The 24,810-nt window shown below is 42.6% G+C and overlaps 1 protein-coding gene across 3 annotated transcripts; it reads left to right on the top strand.

The window, feature by feature from the left end:
• The first annotated feature begins 23 nt into the window (after positions 1–23).
• pxnb (paxillin b) lies at positions 24–24,810 on the top strand. Of its 3 annotated transcripts, XM_087848898.1 has the most exons (14): positions 24–164; positions 15,896–16,104; positions 16,229–16,314; positions 16,418–16,557; positions 16,633–16,813; positions 18,529–18,643; positions 18,766–20,037; positions 20,863–21,129; positions 21,269–21,676; positions 21,804–21,965; positions 22,057–22,230; positions 22,307–22,388; positions 22,484–22,632; positions 22,732–24,810. In XM_087848898.1, the coding sequence occupies exons 1-14, from the start codon at positions 152–154 to the stop codon at positions 22,996–22,998; spliced, it is 3,525 nt and encodes a 1,174-aa protein (XP_087705024.1). In that variant the 5' UTR covers positions 24–151; the 3' UTR covers positions 22,999–24,810. The 3 variants fall into 3 exon arrangements, with proteins under 3 accessions (XP_087705024.1, XP_087705023.1, XP_006805491.1); XM_087848897.1 differs by lacking the exon at positions 24–164 and having other exon boundaries at positions 15,775–16,104; XM_006805428.3 differs by lacking the exons at positions 24–164; positions 18,766–20,037; positions 20,863–21,129; positions 21,269–21,676 and having other exon boundaries at positions 15,859–16,104.

The following is a 24,810-nucleotide window of genomic DNA, read 5'->3' as shown; positions in this document are numbered from 1 at the left end:
AAACTGCCGCGCGTTCACGAGAGCCATCCTGACTGACCAACTTCCAGGGCAGCAGTGCTGGTGAAGTTTGAAGGGGAAAAGTCAGATTTCACAAACCATCCGGAAGGTCGCCAAACAAAAAACTGACGCAGTCCACAACTAGACAGCAGCTATGGACGATTTAGGTAAGTTATGAGGGTTTTTTTTTTTCATATGTGGGTTTTCTGCCCCCAGTTTGGAGCGGATAGCAGGGTGGAGGGGTAGTCAACGTTACGAAGAGATTTTATGTTGGCTGTTTGTCCAATGTAGCTTTCTTATCCAGGGAAACTTGCGAATACCTGACAGAAATGTTACAGTGACGAGCGAAAGAGTGAATGTTGTACCGACTTGACTTTCTCCTCACACTGTTGTAAAATAAGCAGCCTAGTAGGTTAGCAGCTGGACATCGCTAGCCTTTAACTCTACCTACTTTTTAACTCTCCCTCTCCGAGGTGAAGCGAACGTCTCTGGCAATAACACGCCGCCCTGCTCATCTAAATCAAGGTCTTTTTTTTTATCAGTATGTGTGCCGGAGGGAGGAGTTATTTAATGACATTTTGACATTAAGCCTTAACATTACCTTCTCAACTTTTGCCCCAAGGCTACTCATTCCAGCTTTGAAGTGGTAGAGTCAACAGGCCTCCCTGTACAATGTGTGCTCAGCCCTGGCCTGGCTGACTTCTAGTGATCCTCCAGTGTGACAAACTTAACTTGCAGGGATGTATAATTACTTGGTAAACTGGTACACTTTATCGTTTTATATCAAAAACTGAGGTATAGGAAGCGGAAAGATCAGGTCTGAAAACTGTTTGATTAGACATGTGCAAGTTGAGAAATGCTGTAAGAGTTGGACAATCAGTACATCTTTAGGGATCTCCTGATTGGGAAATTCTGTGCTGATACTGATAATGAGCTCATATTCAAACATGTGTTTATTTACCTAGCAAAGAAACCTTCATCATAAGAAATAATAACTCTATGGAGACTTTAAACTGTCTTTAAACATTTGTCACACACCAGATAAAAACTGGCCTCTACCATTAGGCCGATATCTTGATGTATCCCTGACAGGAAAATATACAACATGTTTGTTAATGGCCGAATGTCATTTTCTCTTAGCTGCTTCACATGTCTGTCATGACTCTTTGTGCATTTTCTTTTTTTGTTTTGTGTTGGGAGACACTGTCTCATAATAGAGACTGTAACTTGTAGCTGAGGCTTTTTTCAGTGTCTGTTCATATAACTTATTTCTGGATTGGTGTGGCATCCCCTTGTATTACTAATTTGATCATCACAAGTCATGAAAAAACAGTGATGTCATCAGATAACTTGTGGATGACTTTAACTGGTTAATTTTATTTCTTTTAATAATTTAATCACTTTTATGAATCCTTTCATCGGTACTACAGCTTTTATCTGCCTTTTATCAATGCCAGTTCTCCTGACGTTACCAGCTTCATCTTTTTTTTTCTTGTTCTACTTTGGCCCCACTTTTAACCTTTGACACGCAACGTCTGAGTTTCTAATTATGTTACACTTTTAGCAGCTGGCAGGTTTCTATATTTACATTACTAATTCGGTACTTGTGAAAAACCTGTTTCGCCTGTAAAATATCTGTAGGAATCTTCTGATCTCTGAAAGTAGACCAGCAGTGAAATGGATTTGCGAATTGTTTAAGTGGAGAGATGATGGGCCGCATTTCCCATTTGTGTGTTGTGAGAATACCTCAAGGAGCCATTAGACACTCTCGCTGCCTTATGAGGCTGAAAGGATTGATTGTTGGTTGAGAGGGAGCCTGTAAGCTCGCTGAAGGGCTGACGGAGGGGGCGAGGCTGCTGAGGAATTTCGACCATCACTTTCTGACACGGTCCAAAGCCAAAAACTCTCTGGGTTACGATTCGCCTCCTGTCGCTACTATCTGAGAGAGGGATGTTGGTTTCACACGTGTCTCATTAGAATATGGGTACCCCAGTAATTGCAGGCACTGTTTAAAAAAATTGGTTGCTTAACAATCGCAGTCATCCCACATCCTCCCTAAATACACAAAAACAAGTCAGTGTAAATATTTTTAAATATCACATCACTGAGGTTTACTCTACTGCCATTTACCTGCACGTCCTGATATTCAGGGTCACTGTTTGAATACTATGTTTGTGTTTAGTGATCTGGTGTTGCTCACTGCTCGAGGTCGTGAATTCCATCAACAGATTGTAAGCATTCTTCCCATTTGTTCCTCTGAGTCAGATTTTTCCAGAGGACCTGCTTGATCAGTGAGTTAGCACACATCATACAGCGCAAACTACAGATGGGATCACAACAACCATGAGGCCAAAGATTTCCCGGACTACACCCATAATGGAAAATGTTGTTTATACACCAGATGTAGATCCTTAAGGGGAGTTACAAATACATTAACAATGCAAAAGGCTGTGTGACGGGGGCGTAAACACACGTAAACACCTGCCAGGGTGTTCATAGCCATCTCGTTTGTAATTACTGCTGGAGTAGGGGAATCAGGGGCCGTGTTTGGCCATGATAACAGACAAACGCAGTCATACTGTTGTGGCTGGTTACCAGGTGGCAGCCAGGCTTAGCCTTCACTTCTGATGTGGCCAAGGGGGCGGCGACTCATGCAGATGTGGCTCTTAAAACACATGTGACGTAGTGTCCTCTCTGTTGGATCTGTTGTGCTGCATTTCATGTTTGTGGGGTGTGTGCAGCTAACGTTCAGCTCTCTGTGAATTCCTGACGATTGTGCGACATTCAGGCAGACTGACCTCACTCAGTGAGCTGAAAACCCCCTGTTCCACCTCTGCATGTTAAGAATGCGCATACTGACCTAATACGCAAACATGCAGTTTGCTCAATGCTCACAAACAAAGTGAGAATAATATTGAGTAACAGAATGTACTTTTTGCTTGCAGTTTCCCATTGAATTGTTTCTTTGTTAATTATTAGTTAATCAAACTGAAAGATTAGTGACTGAACACAGAAGGGAACTTCTCCTATTTACTGCGTTCTTGTTAAATGTATTATTTTAAAGTACGACAGAAACTATAATTCCAAGGGCCTAAAGGCAGCTTCTTTATTTTAAGACTTTGTTTTGCAAAATCTAGGGTCACTCCCCAAAGCTGTTAGTACTCAACATAGCTTTTTTGAATATATGTCCACTTACTCAAATTGAAACCAAACTAATGTTGGCGACCAGGATCACTAGGAGTCCTTTTGTTTGTTCGTCCACAGATAATGTCAGTATGTGTACACTCCCATATAAAACCTTGTTTTCTTAATCCAGGGCTGACCCAGTAAAACATTGACGCAGTTTCTTATGATTCTAGTTTTCATTTACAGGTCCTTCTAGTAAAGCTTAATAATATTTAACCTTAAAAAAACAACACTTTTTTTTTTTAAATTTCAGAGAGACCACTTCATCCCCTATGTAAAGCTTTTCAATTCAGTTTTACTTTATTTACATAACAGCAAGTTACAACAGCAGTCACCTGAAGGAGCTTTGTATTGTAAGATAAAGACCTACGGTGATACAAAGAACCCCCCAAATATCAAATGACTCCCTATGAGCAAGCCCTGGGTGACAGAGGGACGATCCAGCAGGACCAGGCTCTGGGAGGGGCAGCCATGTGCTGCGAGCGGTTCGTGGAGACGGGAGGAAGACAGGACCAAAGACAGACTTCTTGAGGCATCGCATCCTGAAATTCCAGCTTGTGCTGATTGATCAGTTCAGTCCTTGGAAAAACTGCAAGACTGGTTACATAATGTATAGGTCTTAAGTAGGGATGGGTATCGTTTAGGTTTTATCCGATACCGGTGCCATGAAATGGTGCCGGTGCTCAAACGGTGCTCAAACCAGTGCTTAAATAATGGAAAAAAACACAAACTTTGTCCAAAAACCTCTCATGTTTAACTTGCCTTTTTGGCGAGGGTGAAGGGAGTATCTGCCATCAAACAAGAAGACAGCCGCATGTAACTATGATGATGTTTGCTAGTTTACCTTACATGCATTAATGTAATAACGTGGTTAGCCTACTCAACGTAAATTACACACGAACAACATTAAGCTACTCACGCAGAGAAGAACGGCTGCTGCTGCATCATCATCCTCATCATTTCTGCTACACTGGCAGGGCTAGGGGCCAGGACTCTACTCTTTGGGTTTTTGGGGGATGTTGCTAACTCCGGGTCCGATAACAGGCACCACACCCGCAGTAGATGTGCTCGGTGTGAGGTCTCACAGCAAGCTATCAAATACGGCGCATTTCTCGGCTTTAAAAAAAAACGCTATGCGTCGCCAGGTGTTTCATCGGATTTGAGGTGTTACCTCCTTTGACAGTATCACAGTATCAGCTTAAAGCACTTGTTGCAGGCTGCTGAGTTTGCATCTTTTGCTGTGAAGTACAGCCAGACTTTTGACCGCTTCGCCTTGGGCATTTTTAATCTGTAGCTCTGCTCTAAAAGAACGTACGTACCTGGACCCGCCTACTATCCTCGGAAACGTAAAATGATTGGCTAGAATCTAAAGTGTATCACATCTCAGGAAAATAAAGCACCGAAATAAAGCATCGAAATGTGCGCTGCTTTTCGGTCTGGTTACTACCATTTATGTCAGAACATACCGGTACCCATCCCTACAAATAACTGTGTGATGTTACCTCGTCTACAATTTTTCACATGTAAGACCATGTGAAGAAGGCCCCAGTCACACAGTCCACAACTGGTCAGTAGGTGAAGGATTCCTCTGAAGTGATTGATTGAATGACTGATTGATAATAGACAACTGAAGTAGGCAGCTGTAGAAACCAGGGATCCTACTGGTATTTCTCTGAAATCCACCTGAAGGATGCCTGCGTAATCCGGACCTTGCAAAAATAAATAAATAAATAATAAATAAAGCCAAAGAGAGACTTATGAGAGAAGTTTCTCTGTTACACAGTGCACAACACTTTCTTGCAACGATGTGACTATTTTTGAAACTGCTTACTTCATTCCTCCACAAATTTGAGAACCAAGTTGAACTTCTTTAACCTTACTGTGGCGGTGGAGCAGTTTCCTTTGTTTTTGTGTGTGGTTTATTTTTCCTTTTGTTTTTTGTTTTTAAATGCACGGTCTATAGTTTAGCCATGTAGCTTAAGGTAATGCTAAAAAAAAAAGCTAGCTGTGGTGAGGGTAGCACTCCAGTACTGAAGGTGACATGAAAATACAGGAACATACATCTAGTCCTTGCTTCACATTTTTCTCAGTTACTCTGTGACCTCAGTAAACACTTTCCTGATGTCTTTGTGGCCTAATTGCCAGTTTCAGGTCATGTTGAATAAAAAAAAAAGAAGCCTAATGTGTTCATGATTAAAGTAAGAAAGGAGAATTATGCAGGATATGCTTATTGGCTCAGTGTGGGAGTTGCATGTCCGTTCCCAATGAGCATGTGGTTTCACTGTCAGATCCAACTCATCACAACCTTTTTCAAAACACACAAGATAGAGCTGACGAAAACACTCATTCAGAGGCTTCATAACAGGACTTGACTAACCATCAGGTGACTGTTGACTTGTCTTCATCGGTGCCCCGTATAATCCAGAATCAAATTAAATTTTTCTTCTTTCCCAATGTTGCCAAGTGCTTGCTCATAGGGGGTCGTCAGATTGTTGGGGTTTTCTATATATTATTGTAGGGTCTTAACCTTCCAATGTAAAGTGACTTGAGGTTACTGTTGTTGTGATTTGGTGCTGTATAAAAAAATAGAATTGAATAAGTCACGGAGAGAGAGCGGTTTTATAGGAACACAAAGCTTTGGGTTTTGTAACTTTGAAGATCGTCTACATGCGTGAAAAGCCATGTGAAAACTTAAATGAAAGGGGAAAGCCCTCAGAGCATTATATGGCCACTTTAAAGGAAGGATAAACATTGGCTATCTTTGCAAAGAAGCTGCAGAGGAGAGGTGCTCTTTATTGCTTAAAGGCAGACTTTAAAAAAGTGGGAGCCACTCGGCTTCGTTTCGCTGACATAATGAGGGCCATGTGGTCGCTCTGTGGAATGAAACACAGCGACACCTTATAAGAATGCCTTTGGTAAACACACAGTAGTCCTGTAAGATTTACTGTAACAATAACTGTTGATCACCTTGAAGAGGAATGCCTTATTCTTGAGACAATCATAGGAGTTGGCTGAGATGTGAGGCAGCTGTCTTAAATGTTTACAGCGTTTACGCAGCATACCAAAAGCTCTTAGGTCTTTAGTGGTTTCTGTGTCCTAGTAATTCCACAGCAGAGTTAGTGTTACCAGACTAGCTATCATCACCCCTTGAGAGCTGCAAGGTTGGTGCATACCATCCCTAACCAGTGGGCTCGCCTGCTAGGCTAGAGAGAAGCTCCCGACTGTAAATCAGCCTTGTTCCCGAGCTCCACACCCATCCTGTTCTGGGTCTGGGGAAGAGCTGCGTGGCTGACCTCATCGCTTGGGCAACAGAGCCTGCCCCACATCCTCAGGAAACAGAGGAGAAAAACAATGAGCAGAGTCAGCGCTGGGGGCAGCTGGGGGGGCCTTCAGTCTGTGATCCTGCTGCTCGAACAGCCTTTCCACTATTAAATGCTGTTGTACGATACTGTTCTTTCCACTCACAGCAGCCTTCAGTCTCTTCCTCTTCCCTCCCTGCCATACTGTTTCCATGCCTTCACTGTTCCCCACTCTTGTAACTTCTCTCGGAGAATAGTGCTGATTATTTTCCTAACAGGTCTGGGTAATGTAGTAGGAATCTGAGTCGCTGCTGTATTCTTCCAACATTACTGAAGCCGGGGACCTCCGGGGCATATCGGGGGGTTTCCTGGCTTTGGAAAAAATGGGCCTTTTGGGGGTGGCAGCGCACCTAGGAATAATTGATCAGTCTATAGTAAAAGCAAAGAACTTCTACTGCCTTATGTAAGGGAAGCGGGTGCATTTCTCTGTTATTCCTGCCTATGTGATCAACAAAAATGTATTTTCTACTTAAGTAAATGAAATCCCAGCTAAAAAAATATTATTGTCCTGTTGTTATTCCTTTGGGGGGAATAAGCTTGCTTATTCAGGGGTTAGCTGTCAGTAAGTCTCTGGAGAGGGGAGTGTGTTTCCTTAAGCGGAGCAGGGAATCTCACTTCTTTTCTAAAGAGTAATTATGCTGTCATTACGTTTGGTTTTAGTCCATATTTTGTTACTAAGACTGGGTGACAAACGCTGATACTCTGACGGTGACAAAATGATTTCCAGCTTTCTTGGTTCCAAACTAAGGGCTGCAGTCTGTAGTAAACATGCTGCCTTCAGTAAATGTCGATGTAACCGGTGTGATTCTGCGTTGTGTCTGATAAAAAAGGTAAAAGAAAGAAAGACCTCCAAGTAAATAATTTGCCCACTCCAGCTCCTCTCCCACAGGGGAATTGTAGAAAAGGGCTGGCATTTATTTTTACATTAAACATAAAGTATGCACTTACACGTAACATATTTGACATAAGATAAAACAAAAACAACAACATGAAATCCGACATACCTGATAACAAAGGTAAAAGAAAGAAAGACCTCCAAGTAAATAATTTGCCCACTCCAGCTCCTACGACCAAATACAAACAGTGGGGAAGAGGGTTAGCTCAACCCACCACAACTTCCAAGCTAGCAAGGAGTATATATTCATGCTAGCATTTATGGCGCCTAAAACACATTTATGATACACACATACTACACACTTATAACATCTAACAAAAACAGGCTTAATAATGACAATAATTGAACTAAAATCGCAATCATAAACATCCAGGTGGCTAAATATGAATTATATGTGTGTTTTAAAGTGTTGGGAAAGAAATGACACCCACCTCTCCCACAGCGGAATTGTAGAAAAGGGGAGAGGCAAAAGGGGTACACTGTATTTATAGGATTGCACCAAAGAAGAAGAAGAAAAGAATGAGGAGGGGCTCTAACTGATGATGAACATAACTACAGGCTTGGAGGTCCTAAAAGTCAGGTATAAAAGGAACAGTTTGGGGGTTTAGAACACATTTTGTGTAATTATAACAATGTGATTTATGACCCTGTTACATCGACACATGAGTTTGAGAGCTGCTCAAACCTGATGAAGTGGAGAGGTGTTGGCAAAGAAGGAAAAGACGACGTGTAGCATAATAATAATGATGATAATGATGATAATTCTGGGTTCTATAAATGCTGTGTCATTTATATCCAAGCTTTTCTTGTATGAACTGATAAGATTATCAGTAAATTACAGTCAATTTTTTATATCTCTGCTGGGACTCTTTTCTTTGAACTGCTATTTTTCTCCATTCAGTTTTTCTTTAGTTCCTGATTTAAAACTTGATCCTTTTTTTTTTTGCACATTTCCTTTTTTCTCCACGTCTCCAGTGAGCGTCTGAGTTTCATGGTTTCATGGTCATCAGGGTTTTCCCTGCATGCAAAATCTTCACAATTGTACAGTTTGAAAACACGAACCTCTATATGCACAGTTTTATGAATATGGTCCCAGATCAGGTGATGATCAGGTGATGTGGAAACGCGTCACCTGCTGATGCTTAAACCAGATGCTATGAGGTTCAGTCCAACAGTTCTGTCTCATATAGACATTTAAAGTTAAATACATCATAACATTTAGAGTAACTTTACTGCTGTAATTATTACAACATTATAAGTTTAATTTAATTTTTTTATTAGTTATAAATGTTATTAAAAAAACTAGTGTGAATGAGTCGGTAGTAGGATTATATTCATAAACAAAAGCTGACTTGCAACCAGAGATGGGCAATAACGCGTTACTGCCCATCTCTGGTTGCAAGTCAGCTTTTGTAACGCGTTACTGTAATCCGATTACTTTTTTCAAGTAGCAAGTAAAGTAAGGGATTACTATTGCAAAAACGGTAATTAGATTACCGTTACTTTCCCGTAGAAACGCTGCGTTACTGCGTTACTAAAACCGTGATTTTTTTTTGCGAGAATGTCTCATGACAGTGACGTAAGCGAGTGCGACGTTCGTGACAACAGCTGTGTGCAGATCAACAATGGATCATATATCGAGTGCAGAGAGAGTATGAGCGTGCAGCGTTTAAAGCGTGGAAGTACTGACCTTTGATTCCATAAAAAGTGACGTGGGAAGAAAACTTCTTTTTACAGCGAAAAAAACCCCTAAACTTCCGAGCAAGCTTCGAGTAGCTACGACGTAATGGGAAACTCACAGAGAAACTCGCGGATTCTTCCACTGACCACTGCACACCTGCACCAGGGTAAACCTCCGCCTGCCCCACTCCTGCTTTACAGGTGAAAATAGAGCAAAAGGACCGCTAGTCTTTGACTTTATTTATTTTCTGCTGTGTTTTACTTGCATCTATTTGAAAGAGTGAGTGTAAACACAAAAAAATAAATATAAATTTATGTGCTGGAATGTGCAGAAAATAGGTTTAAATGTTAAACAAATTTCTTCCAGTCAGAGAATGTTGCATATAATTAAATTTTTGCTTGATGCATAAAGTTAAAAGATTAAAACTAATAAAATAAGTTTTAAAAAGAGACTTTTCCATTTGATTACATTTTGTATGATGATTATGTAGAAAAAGTAGAATTGGGCTGAAAGATCTATCACTTTATCACCTATTCAGGTTGTAAATCGTGTTTTTAAAAAGTAACTAAGTAATTAATTACTTTTGAAAATAAGTAATCAGTAAAGTAACGGGATTACTTTTGGGGAAGTAATCAGTAATTAGTTACTGATTACTTTTTTCAAGTAACTAGACCAACACTGCTTGCAACTACAACTTGAATATATGGGAAGATGAGAAAACCACCAAGTGTACATATGAGGTTAAAGTAATATAATAATTACTTATTCACAAAAATTCAGTTGGAACAGGTGGTACACTTTCCATATTTAAATCATTTTTCACATTATGACACTTTCTTTTGTCCCAACTGTACATTCTTAGTGTTTAACTCAAAGCATGAAGCCCTGTTAGTTTGAAGCTTGGGTGACTGGTTTCAGTCGGTGTTTAAGAGGGACAAGACGGTCTTTCTTTGACCGTTCTTCTCATCCTACCCAATTACACTCTTATAGCACAAAAGGCTGCTCACTGACATGCAATTTATCTACATTCATGGCTATGAATGTGTCCTCAGTGACTGGGGTGTTACATCAGTCTCCACATGGTGCCATGTCATCTGATTTACTGGTCTGTGGGGAAGTTCTTTTATTTTGGTTTGGCGTTCCCTCCGCGAGGAGTGTCATCTTTCGGATATGGGATTGCTTGGCAGGATATTTTTAGACAGTAATCACCCTACAATGCTTTAGTCATTCTGATCCATTCATTCATCCATTGTCTGTTTGGGATCGTGTGTTGTACTGTATAGACAAGGGTGCAAGCCCCTGCAAGGTTTGACCTTTATTTTTCCTCTGGTCCACTATTTAATCAAGTTTGCTTTTGGTCCATTTTCTTTCATTCTCACCCACATTCCCGCTCTGCGGTTTCTACACAGCCTTCCTTGTCTGTCTCGCTGGCATCTAACCCTCCACCCCCTCTCCGTGGCCCCTGCCTGTCTTGTTTGATATAAATATCATGTTGGGTTGGCCTGATGGGGTAGGGTTTCACCCTGGGATTGTGGCCAGTTCTGCTCTTTTGCTCCCTGGCTATAAACAGGTGAGCTGTAGACCTCAGTGGCTCATCACCATTGCTCACATGCTAATAGAAAACATTAGGCAGCCTTGGTTTCCACCCTGCACGGTGCTCTGTGGGCAATGGGCAGTACAAATTTTGACATCTCCCTTATCCTGGAATTCAAGGCATGCTGCAGTTAGTGGAATCCATCCTGTAATTGTCAACACATTATTTCATTTTCTGTACTGACAGATGGTGTTTTGTATCGGAGCACATTCTTCACAGGATCCCGCAGCATTGAAGGAATGTCCTGCTTAAGTAGCTTTGATCACAAAGCGTCATTTAGATTCCAGTTGAGACTGGTCGGGTTTTTAAAATGAGTTTTCATTGGATTAGGGTGACTGTACGCTCCTGTTCCCGAGCCACCTTCCCTGCCTGCGTCCCTGATCTGCTTTGCCAAGTGGACAGAGGAATGTGTGGAATTCCCCCTGCACCTTCACTCCCATCTGATAAACACAGCAGGACGATGGCATGGCTTTGGGTGGGTGGATAGTGGTGCAGACAAGACTGTACGTGCGCCCACTGCCACAAGAATGTGTACAGTGTCCACATGACTTCAGTTGTTTGTTGAAGATAATAAAGATTAGCTGGCACAGTGTGGCCGCAGTTGAATCCCCTGAAAGCGCTGCTGTTGGTTTCAATCAGCACATTGTACGAGTGAAGTTGGTGCGCGTTACACCTCTGTCCTGCTTTCTTTTCAGGTTGCACACTGGTGTATCGCTGCTTTAATCATTCTCATCTATTCAGAGACATAAAGCAGGCAAACCTAATACCTGCAGAGTAACAGGTAAAACACGATATGCTGTATAATAAATTGCCTGAGTCTCTTTCTTCTCCATCTTTGTGAGAGAGGAGTAATGACATGGTTTAATCTTTAAACTGTTGGATGTCGAACCTGTTTCTGTATTCACTGTGAAACACAGCGTTTAAATCATAGCTCGCGACTTTTACAAACACCCTTTTAGATGACAGCTTCATTCTCCAGATCTTGCACAATGGACCATTGAGTCAGGATGCTGTTAGAGCAGAATTGGACTTAGTCCATTGTGGCTCCTACCCCCTGTCTGGAATGGAAAAGATTAGCCTGTTGCTTGGCTTACAGTGCATGTTTGGATTCTCGGTGTTTCTAACTCTTTGTGGACTTAACTTTTCTGAGGCTGGCGAAGGCTTGTTGTCTGTCCTCATGACAGCCAATGCTGCCCTCGTCAGGGAAATGAGGAGCAGCAAGCAAGCTTAACTCCCATTTTCATTCTTTCTCCTTTTATGAGCTGCAGTGAAAGACATCAGAGATGTGCTTACAGGCCACCCACTGAGAATGGTGTGTGTGGATTACAGGCTGCTTAGTCAAAAGCCACAAAAGGATGTGTGATGGAAATTTTGGATTTTCTTTCCTAATGTCCTGTTTTCACTGTCAGAGCAAATTTAAGGTACTTTTCTTTTCCTCAGACATACTTTCTACTTCTACTCTGTAACACGTCAGAGGGAAATATTGTTTACTTCCCTAGAATGATCTCACATCTATTGTTACTTATTGTTTACAAATTCAAGTTTTTAACCTAAAGCACATAAATGTTTCGTGTCAAAAATTCTTCTCTAGCAGTTTATATAAACTGTCAACTGTTTTTTGTAAATTTTGTAAATTACCGGCATCAGAATATTTACAAACCAAACAACAGATTAAAAGAGAAGATAAATAGTTGAGATTATTCTATAATATCAATAATTGTTAACTTGAATCTAAAACAGAATCATTCTGTCAGTCAGTTTACTAGGCAATCGTTTTTGCTCTGGTTTCTGGCTATACTGGTTTCACAGAATAACATATTATGAAAATTTGACCGGTATAATAAAATGTACATTTATGTTTAAGTACAGCTGCATGGAGGTTCTTACCTGCATAACTCCATTCCCCTAGTGACTATCGGCTGGACTGTTTCCCTGGCTATGCACACAAACACATATGCAATGGAGGAAACATCAGACAGAAGTGATATGAAAACACTGGTCTGTGTCCACGGCCAAAAAGAAGAAAAAATGTGATTTATTGGACTGATTGCTTGAGGATGTGTATAATAAATCTGATATCAAAGCAGCTTATAAATAATGAAAGACATTCAATATGTTTGCCCATGTTCTGTAACACCATCTGTCTGTGTAGTTAGAGGAAGTCTGTGTCCCAAAAAATTCTTCTTCTTCTTCTTCTTCTTCTTCTTCTTCAAAACACCAAAAAAGAAGAAGAAAATTCTTCTTCTTCTTCTTCTTCTTCTTCTTCTTCTTCTTCAAAACACCAAAAAAGTGTCTACATTATGGCAACGGCTATACCTATATTTTCTGACAGTGACCTACATGCAACCACACACATGCACTGAACTCTGTCATATGAAAGAAACACAAACTTATCAGATCTACAGTAGCTATGATACGTTGCATATATGGATAGGAGCAGTCTAGTTGAGCTGCTGTGCCTATTTTTCCTTTATGGGTGTAACAAGTTTGGAACTGGGACCAAAATGACAACACGAGAAGCATGCTACTCTAAAGAAAACATTTAGCATAACCCCAGTTCTTTGAAAAGCAAATGAGGGTTGAGAGAGAACTGTGAATCATTAAGGCCCGTACATCATAATAATGGAGTTTATATGTTATCCAGTCTGTGACTAATGGATGCTCCCTTGTAAAGAGCAATAGAGGTATTAACCAGCCTCAGGTTTTAGAGAATCGTTATACCCTGTAGTTTCCTGAAAAGATACTACTGTACTGATAATTGAACTAGTGTCACATTCAGAAAACAATCAATATTGGCTTATCACAGTAAAATGTACTAAAATGTATTTCCTATTATGGATACACTGGCTTGTGTACCTGGATACTCTGTGTATATTTATCCTGGAGATCATGGTCCTGGCATACATGTGTAGTATCACCAGCTGGGAGAAGGAATAATAAGTGCAGAGTTGCTGTGAAAGGAGTCGTCTTATAAACTTGGCAGCACGGCTGCCCTCTCTGTCAAGGCTGTGAAGAACTTTCTAGGAATACACGGCCATAATTAGTAACCTAAGGCATTTATTTATTCATTTATTTTGATTTGAAAGGCTCTAAGCTGCTGCTTCATTAGAAATGTAGATCAGTACCTAAATGCGCTATATTTCACATGACTCACCTTTGTCCCAAAGCACAGTTGTGGTATTCTTTTTTTAATCTAGCGGCTTTGTTTCATGAGTGACAAAGTCAACTTCAGTGAGACCTTGCTCAGCATGTCAGCACCAGGTGCAGATTATTTTGGGCTGGTCGTGATATTTCAGCACATTTGCACAGACATGGGCTACTCACAGAGCTTCCCGCTTTAAATAGATTTGAGCTCCCATGTGGTTTATGTCAAACTTTTCAGAGCTTGTGGCAGTGGATTGAGTGGCAGTGTCTGTGGATGGAGGGCTGTGATGAAGGGTTGAGAGAGTGTATATGAAATTTGAAAGATGGAGACAGGTGTGAGTTTTTCTTTTTGCGATATAGACCGCTCTGTCGCTAGAAGATGTACAAGATTTAAACTTTTGTCACGCATTATTCTTGCTCTTGACCAAACACCTGTGAAGCTCAGATCTGTTGGTCGTATTTTGTTAATGCATTCTCTCTCTCAAAGTTCATTTCAGCGTTTGTGTTGAGATAAGAGGGCACTGAGAGGATACTGTTTGGCCCTTAAACCACTCCCCCATTAGACTGGCAGCCTGTTATCGCTTCACGCTGCTCACACTCACACATTGGCACCCACACAGTCGCAGTCCTTCATGAAGGATATTACAGATACAGGTGGAAAGAATGTAAGTGCAGCTACTGAACTTTGTCAGGATTTCAAAACTATATGGTTGTGTTGCATGTATGTGTTTCTCTCTGCGTTTGTGTATTTTATGCTGGAGGTTTCTCCATCGACTTCATTCGGGATGAAGTTGGGATTTAGTGGTGGAATATTTTGAGAATTTGAATTATTTTGTAAAATATAAACTTTTATGACGTTTTCCAGAATGATATGTAATCAGATGAATCTTGTTTCTTAACTTCTTTAACATTTTTTTTTAACTTATTAGCTCTCAAATACTTTAAAATTAGATATTTTCCCTTTGGTTGCTCTAAACAGGCGCAAGTTTTAATCCTATCTCACCAGTGACTTGGTTTGATGTTAAGAGATTAAAATATTAACTCAGAAGAGGCAGGAAATAAAACTTAACAAATCCAAATCTAGAGAGCCAGTCTGTGCTAGACAGACAGGTGGTAAGAGCTCCCTGTTTCTTGGATATTTGGACAGTTTTCCATCCTGCCTTTCAAAGATATTATTCTTTGTAACCGGGCCAAGCCTCTGTAGTGTAACACTATGCAGCCAGGGATTGCGGTCTATTCTAGACATGCTGCAGATGGATGGATTGTGTGATGTAAGAGTCTATTTTGTTCCTGCGTTCCACCAAACACTCGTCAGGGTAACACTGTACCCCCTCAACCCTGGAGCGGATTCAGAAACATTTTCTGTCTCTCTGCTTCTTTGTTTTATCAGCCTGTCTCACGAAGTTCACACTCATGCTCTTGAAACTAAGACTAATCATAGACATGAACTGGATGCATGGCACACGGAGCTGAGCTCAAGTTTGTATCTTAATGTGGACTGTGGGAAAAACACATTGCCAGTTTCTGGGGGATGTTTTATGATTTAGAAATTGGGTGTAGGTGTTGTGTGGTCACATTTGGCCATGTACCCACCACAGCATGGATGAGCTGCTGTGAGGAGAAACCAGTTTTGTTGACAGGCTGGAATGAAGGGCTCAGACTCGCTGGCATTGTCTGTTACAGCCTGACGCCAACATCAGCAGTGACCTCAGAGCGCCCATCCATCCGTCTGTCCACCCATTTTGTTAACCAGATATTCAGCAAGGGCTTACAAGGATAACACACTATATCATCCACAGCTAAGGCCAGTATAAAATCACCGGTTACTCTGATATTCTTTGAGCTGTGGGAGGAAACCTACACAGACACAGGGAGATTATGCTTCACACAGAAGGGAGATCCCACTGAAGGTTTGCAGGCTAAAACATCTTTGTTTACCTTAGACAAATAGATCTATTCTGATTGTTGTTGTTTTGGTTGGACAGATCATTTTTATGTTCTCACTGTGCCTTGAAACATGAACGAATTGCATCTTTCAGACGCGTTACTGGCAGACCTGGAATCGACTACATCCCACATCTCAAAGCGACCTGTATTCTTGCCCGACGAGACGCCCTACTCCATCCCTACAGGAGGACAGCCCTACCAAGATGTCACACTTCCACCTCCGGTCCCTCCTCCACCTTCAGCTGAAGCTCTGAATGGGTCCCTGAGAGATCAGCCTGATTCCCACCACTCCTCTCAGCAGGTAGATCTCTGCAATGTTTGTGATCTGATCTCACTCAGTATATCAGACTCAAATGAGAAACAGTAAATTTTACATTAATTAAAACAAAAACCTCAGCAATTACTGGTTGGTGTATTCTCTGCAGTCACTGGGTTCGGCACAGAAGAGCTCATGGTCAAGGGACAGTAGCAGTTCTCCGTTATCTCACATTGAAGAGGACCACGTTTACAGGTAACTTCCACACACTCGGGATGTTGTGTATATAAACCTGATTGCGTCATCTGGCATTTTCTTTCTTTTAGTTTCTTTCGGTAAGTTATCTCTGTCTCTTTAGTTTCCCAAACAAACAGAAGACATCAGATTCCTCTACAACAGCCATGACGTCTGCGCTGGGCAGTAATCTGTCAGAGCTTGACAGGCTTCTGCTGGAACTTAATGCTGTGCAACAGAGTTCCCCTTCATTTCCCACTACAGGTAGAGACAAAGGCTTCAGATTTTGCAGTTCTAATGGGATTGAGCATCATTAGTTTCAATGTTATGTGTCCACAGAGGAGGCAGCTCCTCCCTTGCCATCCTGCAGCATCACTCACTACGAGAACGGCGGCACACCTGACATCTTGGTAAGCCCACCACCTCAGGAGAAACCAAAGAGGAATGGGAGGATGGAGGACGCCCGACCTACTGTGGAAAGTCTGCTGGATGAGCTGGAAGGCTCGGTGCCTTCACCCAGGTATCTCCACTACAGCTGGGGTCTAACTTGGCATTAAAGTCCCGTCTAATCAGTGTTGCAGACTTTGTTCCTTTTTGTTTTGTGTTTGATTCACTGTACTAGTTCAGGGTTAGACACTAAAAACAGTCTTTATATTCTTCAGCAGAACGTTTCTGAGACCTGGCAGAGTAGACCTGTCATGTTCATTTGCAGTTCTGTATTTTTATCCCTAGACTCTACTAGAATAGCTTTGCACGATTTGCAGATTAAATTAATCCTAATATATCTGATACAGAGTCTTTGTGTAGCCCCTTCAGTTCATCCACTGTCTCAAGATATTTTAGTTCTCTCCCTGTAAGGCCACGCCCCCCTTAGTCAACTTTCTTCTGATGCACTGACCCTCTCAAACAAATGATGTGTGGGGCTTCTGCAGTCACAGAGCTTTATACCCGGATATTTGCTCATTTTGTCATTGCATAGGACTTAAGACTAGGGATGGGTATCGTTTAGGTTTTATCCGATACTGGTGCCAAACCGGTACTTTTGAAACGGTGCCGGTGCTTAAAGAATGGAGAACACAAAATTGGTCCAAAAACCTCTCATGTTCAGCTGTTTTTTTGTAAAAAGATAACAATCTTAGCCTTTTCTGCAGCTATGGGGCATATATGGTATCACTCTTGGCTGGAAGCAGTGCTTAAACAATGGAAAAAACACAAACTTTGTCCAAAAACCTCTCATGTTTAACTGTTTTCCACTTTTTCTTTGGTCATTTTAGCCTTTTTGGCCAGGGTGAAGGGAGTATCTGCCATCAAACAAGAAGACAGCCGCATGTAGCTATGATGGTGTTTGCTAGTTCACCTTACATGCATTAATGTAATAACGTGGTTAGCCTACTCAACGTAAATTACACACGAACAACATTAAGCTACTCACGCAGAGAAGAACGGCTGCTGCTTCATCATCATCATCATTTCTGCTACACTGGCAGGGCTAGGGGCCAGGACTCTCCTCTTCGGGTTTTTGGGGGATGTTGCTAACTCCGGGTCCGATAACAGGCACCACACCTGCAGTAGATGTGCTCGGTGTGAGGTCTCGCAGCAAGCTATCAAATACGGCGCATTTCTCAGCTTTAAAAAAACGCTATGCGTCGCCAGGTGTTTCATCAGATTTGAGGAGTTACCTCCTTTGACAGTATCACAGTATCAGCTTAAAGCACTTGTTGCAGGCTGCTGAGTTTGCATCATGGCACCGGATACCAGTACCCATCCCTACTTAAGAGTAGAAAAAATATTTGCAGATGTTGGGCTCTTTTTTTTGTATGTGCAATTTCTCCCCTCATGCGACCTTATTGAAAAGGATTCCAGAAAAGTTCCACACAGGGAGGTATATATATTTAAAATGTATGTGAGAGTGTTGATACTGGATCTGGTATGAGCAAATGCAAATATCTGAGGTTTCTGAATGTGTATTAGCATTTACATCTTCTTAACAAATACGTGCATTTTCCATGTGCAGTAAAAGATTGTTTACGTAAATTTACAGCAGCAGTAAATGGTTGCTGTATTGCTTTGTGTGTGACAGCTGCCGTGGGGAGGCTGAGACATCGTGGAGCAACACAGCACCTGTTTTGCTTTGATAATTAGAAATCATCAACTTACACAATTTTGAGCTTCACTATTAAAAAAAATGTCAGTGTTTGCATGGATTTAATAATCACAGTGACTTGTGTTTTCCAGCCCCTCCACTCGCCACAGTGACTTGGACACATCCTCTCAACAGCAGGCCAGAATTTCAGCTTCCTGTGCCACCAGAGAGCTCGATGAGTTGATGGCCTCTTTGTCTGACTTCAAGGTATGAGGGAGCATTGGAAAGGCTTTATTTAAACAACAAATCCCAAGCTTCTCCTGTCATGTTCCTCATGATTGCTTTCCTCTTCTTCTTCTTCTCTCACTTGTGCTTCTCTGTTCCTCTAGCCTAGCTCTTTAGGCTCTCTGCTAGAACCAGCAGGAGCATCTTCCAGCTCTTGCCACGCTCCAATGTCCTCTTCCATTTCCCCCATGGCTTCTCCTTCCTTGAGTCTGTCTCATCCGTCTGCCTGTGCCTCTCCTCTCTTCTCTTTACCTGCTGGGCTAGAGCTACATATAGATGAGGATGGAGGAGATGGTGGCATGTTGAGGCCCCACCCTTCCCATCTCTCTCCACACAGTCCTACATCCTCATATTCTGCAACCAGTGAGCTAGACCTGGACTCTATCATAGATGTCTCTGCCACCATGCTATCATCTCAAACCAAGTCTCTGCTAGTCCTCTCTCAGTCTGCTTCCTCTAACTCCAACCTGCTAAGAAGTAGCTCAAGTCCTTCCAATACCACTACCCCTTCACTTACCTCAGTTATCACTGTCCTGGATCACAAGTCCTCCAAGTCCTCAAGTCCATCTGTAGAACGGGTCTCACCCTCAGCTTCTGGAGGTAAATCCTCTTGTGCTCCTGAGAGCGTAACCAAGGGTTCTCCTTGTTTTTATGATCTCGATGTCAGTTTCTCCTCTTCGTCTTTACCTACAACCCAAAACCTCCCCCCTCAGGTCTCAGCCCCCTCACCCCTCCCCATTTTTGTCTCTCTGTCTCCACCTTCAAAAACATCCTCACCATCTCCAGTCTCGCCACTAATAAACTCTTCTCCAATGGCCTTTAATAACCACAGCAGACAGTTGCTGGAGACTCCACCCGCAACCCGTACAACCACCAACTTCACTGTACAGCAACCCCCTGTGGTAGAGCCATCCCTGGATGAGGCACTAGACAAGCTTCTAGCAATGAGTTTTTCACAAAATCACACAATGGCGAATGTGGATGGACGTCAGCTGAAGAATGATGCAGAGTGTCTAGGCAGAGGAATGCAGGAGGTGCACGAGGAGCTCATCCTACCCTTGGACAGAAGCAGCGTCCAGCCAGACACTTTCACCAACACATTTACAGACGATTCAGTGGACGGAGGCACAGATGGGAATGGAGACCTGGACTGGGCAGACGAAGAGCTGTCCATGTCCTTACATGACGGTCTGGATGGCACCATGACCCCTTACACTGAGAGGCTCTATACAGATGGCAGCATGACCCCACTGACAGAGGCCAGCTGGATGGATGAGTCCATGACCCCATCATCATGCCCCGGGAGCCCTGACGTCACCCTGGACCTGCCCCTGCTTCAGACTCCCACTATAGACAGAGTCTCAGCGTCTGGACATGTACGCTTCGCCGTCCCTGCCTGATTTTAAAATGTTGTTTTGCTAGCTAATGAGACTGATGCGCCTTTAAATCCCAACCTCTGCTGCAACGGTTTATCTTGCATGTTTTTTGAAAAACTAAAACATGGCATCTAATATTTTATCTGCTATTTTGACCACTGCTATGATCCTTACATCAGATTCGATTATGATTGACTTGTTTCAGTATCATCAGGGCTGTGATTGGCCAAAGTCTTGAGCTCGATTCTTTTCATCCCTGTAAACAAACCTTGGAGGAGACGAGTGATTTGAGATCCTCTCAGACAATTTCATTAATAATATGGTGCCCAGTTACTTTAGCCAGGCAAATAAACCAGGCAGAAAAACGCTAAATTTTTCAGCTTTGATCGATATGTAGAAACTACATGTATTTATTTAGAAGAAAATGCCTTGTAAGTAAGAGGCTGAAGGAGTTGAAGCCAGCTAATTAATAGATTTTGCTTGGAAACTACTCTTACAACTAACCTGCTGTTTGGCAGCACCAACACTCTGCATGGCACCGCTGCATTTGTGTGAAGGACCAAACTGAGACCTGATGTTTATGTGGCTGCTTGAGAAACTGAAGGATGAGACTTACATCATGGATAGCAGTGGCTTCTGCTGAAAGCATGCATAAAATTCCTAATATGGGACTCCGAGCTCAGCGACCACTGCTTCGCCGGCACGTCAGTGACTTGAAAACGGCTGGTGTGACTGACCTGCTGCATCAGTGCTCTGCTGCAAGTGCTTGAGCTTGTAAATTGGAGTGGACGTATGATAAGGTGTTCGCTCCCTCCTTGCTCTTAGATAAAATCAGTTATTAGGCGCACTAAGGAGACTCCCAATGTGCACCCCATGTACCGAGAGGCTCACCTGCGCAGGAAGATGGGCCCCATCATTGTAAACAAGAACTCTTCCCAGGACCGTCTCATAGAGGAGCTTCAGGGTAAGCTCGGGATCGGCCGCTCAGAACGGAGGCGCAAACAGTCCGATGATTGGCTGACGGAGGGTGTCATCGTCACGTCCAAACCTCAGCGATATCGTCCCGATGGGGCGGGCAGTGAGGTCGACAAGGTTGGCTTCAGTGTGATTGACAGTTTCCGCAAATTCTCCTTTCGCAATTATTTCACTTTTTGTTTTCCTTTTCTGCACATTTCCTGTCTCCTTCCTTCCTTCCTTCCTTCCTTCCTTCTGTTTTTCCTCTTTTCTTCAGATCATAATTCCCCCCGAGTCTCCTGTCCCTGTGAGGAAGGTGCTGCCACCTCCCTCTCCCCCTACCCCTCGCCGCCCCCCTGTCATAGAAGAACCTAAGCGACCCCTCCCAGTACAGCACCCCCCTGTCCCAATACCACCCCCACCTCCTCCACCTCCTTCACCACCTCCACAACGTACCCACCACATTCACGAACCAGTTCCCGCTCCACCTCGGCAGTTCATAAAAGCCTCACCTCCACCGGCTCCGGTCCAGAACCCTTCCACGCCTAAACCGGAGCCGCCACCTCCTGTCCTAAAAACCCCAACCCAGCCACCAACAGTGGACTCGGTTCCCCCAGTCGCACCCAAAGTCCTGGTCTCTGTAGGCTGCCAAACTGAGTATGACCCCATCTTCCCTCCAATGCAGGCATGAACCCCTCCCTCTTTTATTCCTTCTGTTTTTCACGCTTATTTTAAAGTTAAGTAACCCTAAACTTAAATGTTTTTGTTACATTTCAACAATAAATAACTATTTTCATACTGAACCATTTCAGATTATGGCCCAAGGGAAGGGTGGTGTCTCCGGCGGACCCCCGACGCAGGTCAACAAGCTGGACAACATGCTTGGCAGCCTGCAGTCTGACCTCAACAAACTGGGCGTGCAGACAGTAGCTAAAGGAGTTTGCGGAGCCTGCTGTAAGCCGATTGTGGGACAGGTGAGACGGTTCGGTGAAGGTAATCTTTTGTCTGTAACATAAATAGATGTTTTCTAATCTAATCATCTGTTTTTTGTCAATTATTTTTTAGGTGGTGACCGCCATGGGCCGCACGTGGCACCCCGAACACTTTGTGTGCACACACTGTCAAGAGGAAATCGGCTCCAGGAACTTTTTTGAACGTGAAGGACAGCCCTACTGTGAGAAGGATTACCACAATCTGTTCTCTCCGCGGTGCTACTACTGCAACGGGCCCATACTGGACGTGAGTCACTGCTCTCCACACATGTGGTCTCTGCTGTAGACGTGTCAGCCTATAAATGTCTTCAATGTCCATTCAGAAAGTTGTGACGGCGCTGGATAGGACATGGCATCCCGAACACTTCTTCTGCGCTCAGTGTGGCTCTTTCTTTGGCCCTGAGGGTAAAGTGATACAAGTATATGTTTTTAATCATGCTGCTTAGCAGTTTCTCTCTACTTTAGAGTGGATATAATCTCGTGTCTCTTTGTACTTTCAGGTTTTCATGAAAAGGATGGAAAGGCATACTGCAGGAAAGATTACTTCGACATGTTTGCACCGAAATGCGGTGGCTGTGCCAGAGCCATTCTGGAAAATTACATCTCAGCTCTGAACTGTCTTTGGCATCCCGAGTGTTTTGTTTGCAGGGTTAGTGTTATGCTTCAGTCGGGAACTTTTCTATAATAGTTTGCACGCCTTGTAAGAAAAAGAGTACTAAAATAATAACGTGTGTGTGTGTTTCTGCAGGAGTGCTTCACCCCATTTGTGAATGGAAGCTTTTTTGAGCACGACGGCCAACCCTACTGTGAAGTGCACTACCACGAGCGCCGCGGCTCCCTCTGCTCCGGCTGCCAGAAGCCCATCACGGGGCGCTGCATCACAGCCATGTCCAAGAAGTTTCACCCGGAGCATTTCGTCTGTGCCTTCTGCCTGAAACAGCTCAACAAAGGCACCTTTAAAGAGCAAAATGACAAACCCTACTGCCACGGCTGCTTCATCAAGCTGTTCAGTTAGAGAGTTAGGGGGAACGTTTAACACTGGCGCACTTGGGTCAGGGCTAAAACGAGAGTCTGAAGCATTTCTAGCACAGGGGGAGTGAGAACGGGTTTAGTTTGTATCGCAGGAAGCTGTCTCTGGATGATGGCGTCGGAAGTGTGTATGGGCTAAGTATGTGCATGTGGTTGAAGCGGTGTGCTGCTTCGGCCAGACTAAATGTTTTTCATGTCATTCAGATTTTTTTTTTTTTTTAGATTGACAGCAGTTTATTTGTGAAGCTTTTCATGTGCTGTGAGCGGGTGACGATATCGGATGAAGGTATATTCGGTCTTTAAAGGAAAATCTTTTTTCCCCCCTCCAAATCAGCAACTTTTCTCCCAGCCTACTTAGATGTGCTGAAACAAACAGCTGTCTTGTTTGTTTTGAGTGTGTATGTATGTGTGTAACCCTCAAATCGTTTTATTTTTTATCTTTTTAGAAGGTGATAAATCGTTACTAAGCACACTGAAACTCTGATCTACGAAATGCTCGGTGTGCGGTAAAGTTACTCACTGGTTGAGTCATTTTAGAAATCGAAACAATGAACATATGGCAGGGAACAGGTGACCTGTTGTTTTTACACAATATAAACTTTTTTTTAACAAATGATCAGGATAAAAGGCCTTTTACGTTCTCTCCTCCCTAGTATAAAGTCAGATAAGGCACATCTTTATATAACTTGATAAAGTTGTGTTTTATGGTGAAATGCATCTTTAGCAGAAACCCCTTTCTAGTAGGTCATATTTTAATTAAAGGTGCATACTGTGTTACAAAGCAGTCAAGGGCAAACTGAGCATGGATTAATATTTGACTCAACAGCCGCTGCGGTGTTCACTCTTCATGACACGTGCTGCCAAATCATTCCTTTTGGTTCCTCTGAATTAAAGCGAGTCGAAAAGCAGTTTGTTGGATTTGCCTCGTACAGTAAAGTGAAACTGCACGGAGATATTGGGAGTACAGTGTTTTTGTGCTACACTACTCTTACTGTTTCTGGGTACATCCTGAGAATTTTTGTTGTTGTTGTTTGTACATGTCCAGTGCAGCTACATTGTAAGCATGCACATGTGTTTAATAACCACTCGTTAAAAGAAGGAAAGGGCTGCTGGGAAGGCATAGCGGAGATATTTGGTTGTCTTTGCTGATATTACTGTATCGAGAAGCTGATGAATGTTTGTTTTTGAGAGAATGCGAACCGTACACACAACTTGCCTGTGATATTCCGATAACTATGCAACTGTGGATTAACAGCTTTGTATTTCAGCATCAGCATCTATTTCTTAGGCTGTCTGTGCCATTGTATCATGTCTAATAACACTGGCAAATTCAGCAAAAAATACTGAGAGCAGGTCAAGAGTCCGCTGTTCTGTTTTCATGTTATTAGTCTGTGAGTTTGTAAAAATGAGAGCCTGGTGGTCTGCTAGAATAACTCGTAGGACTAGGATGACTCGTCTCCCTCAGCGTCTGAGTAGCATCTACTGTATGACCACCAGGTTGGGGTTCTGTACATGGTTATTCATACACAGCAGACAGATTTGGCCTTTTGTCTTGTTCAGGGAATTCTAGAGCCTTAATTCTTTTTTTTTTTCTCACTGTATTTAAGATGTCCTGTAACAGTCGTCTTTTCAAAATGACTTTCGTAGAGGTTATTTAACCAAAGCCATACCTTCTTTCAGTTTTTCTTGTCTGTTCACTTTGTTTTTTTCTTTTCACTTTGAATGTCAATAGATACAAATAGTGAGATTCCTCTGTTCTAGCCTGATTATGCCAATAAATTCAGTTTTGGTATCAAAA

Source organism: Neolamprologus brichardi, chromosome 12 (assembly GCF_056152115.1).
Source record: "Neolamprologus brichardi isolate AB-2024 chromosome 12, ASM5615211v1, whole genome shotgun sequence".
NCBI classification, from domain to species: Eukaryota; Metazoa; Chordata; class Actinopteri; order Cichliformes; family Cichlidae; genus Neolamprologus; species Neolamprologus brichardi.
This window is presented reverse-complemented; position numbering and strand designations above follow the sequence as displayed.

Coding starts and splice junctions, on each gene's coding strand:
- pxnb (XM_087848897.1), top strand. CDS start 15,874: ATGAACGAATTGCATCTTTCAGACGCGTTACTGGCAGACCTGGAATCG. Junction 20,038..20,862: donor GAGTCTCAGCGTCTGGACAT/GTACGCTTCGCC, acceptor CCTTGCTCTTAG/ATAAAATCAGTTATTAGGCG. Junction 22,231..22,306: donor GCAACGGGCCCATACTGGAC/GTGAGTCACTGC, acceptor ATGTCCATTCAG/AAAGTTGTGACGGCGCTGGA.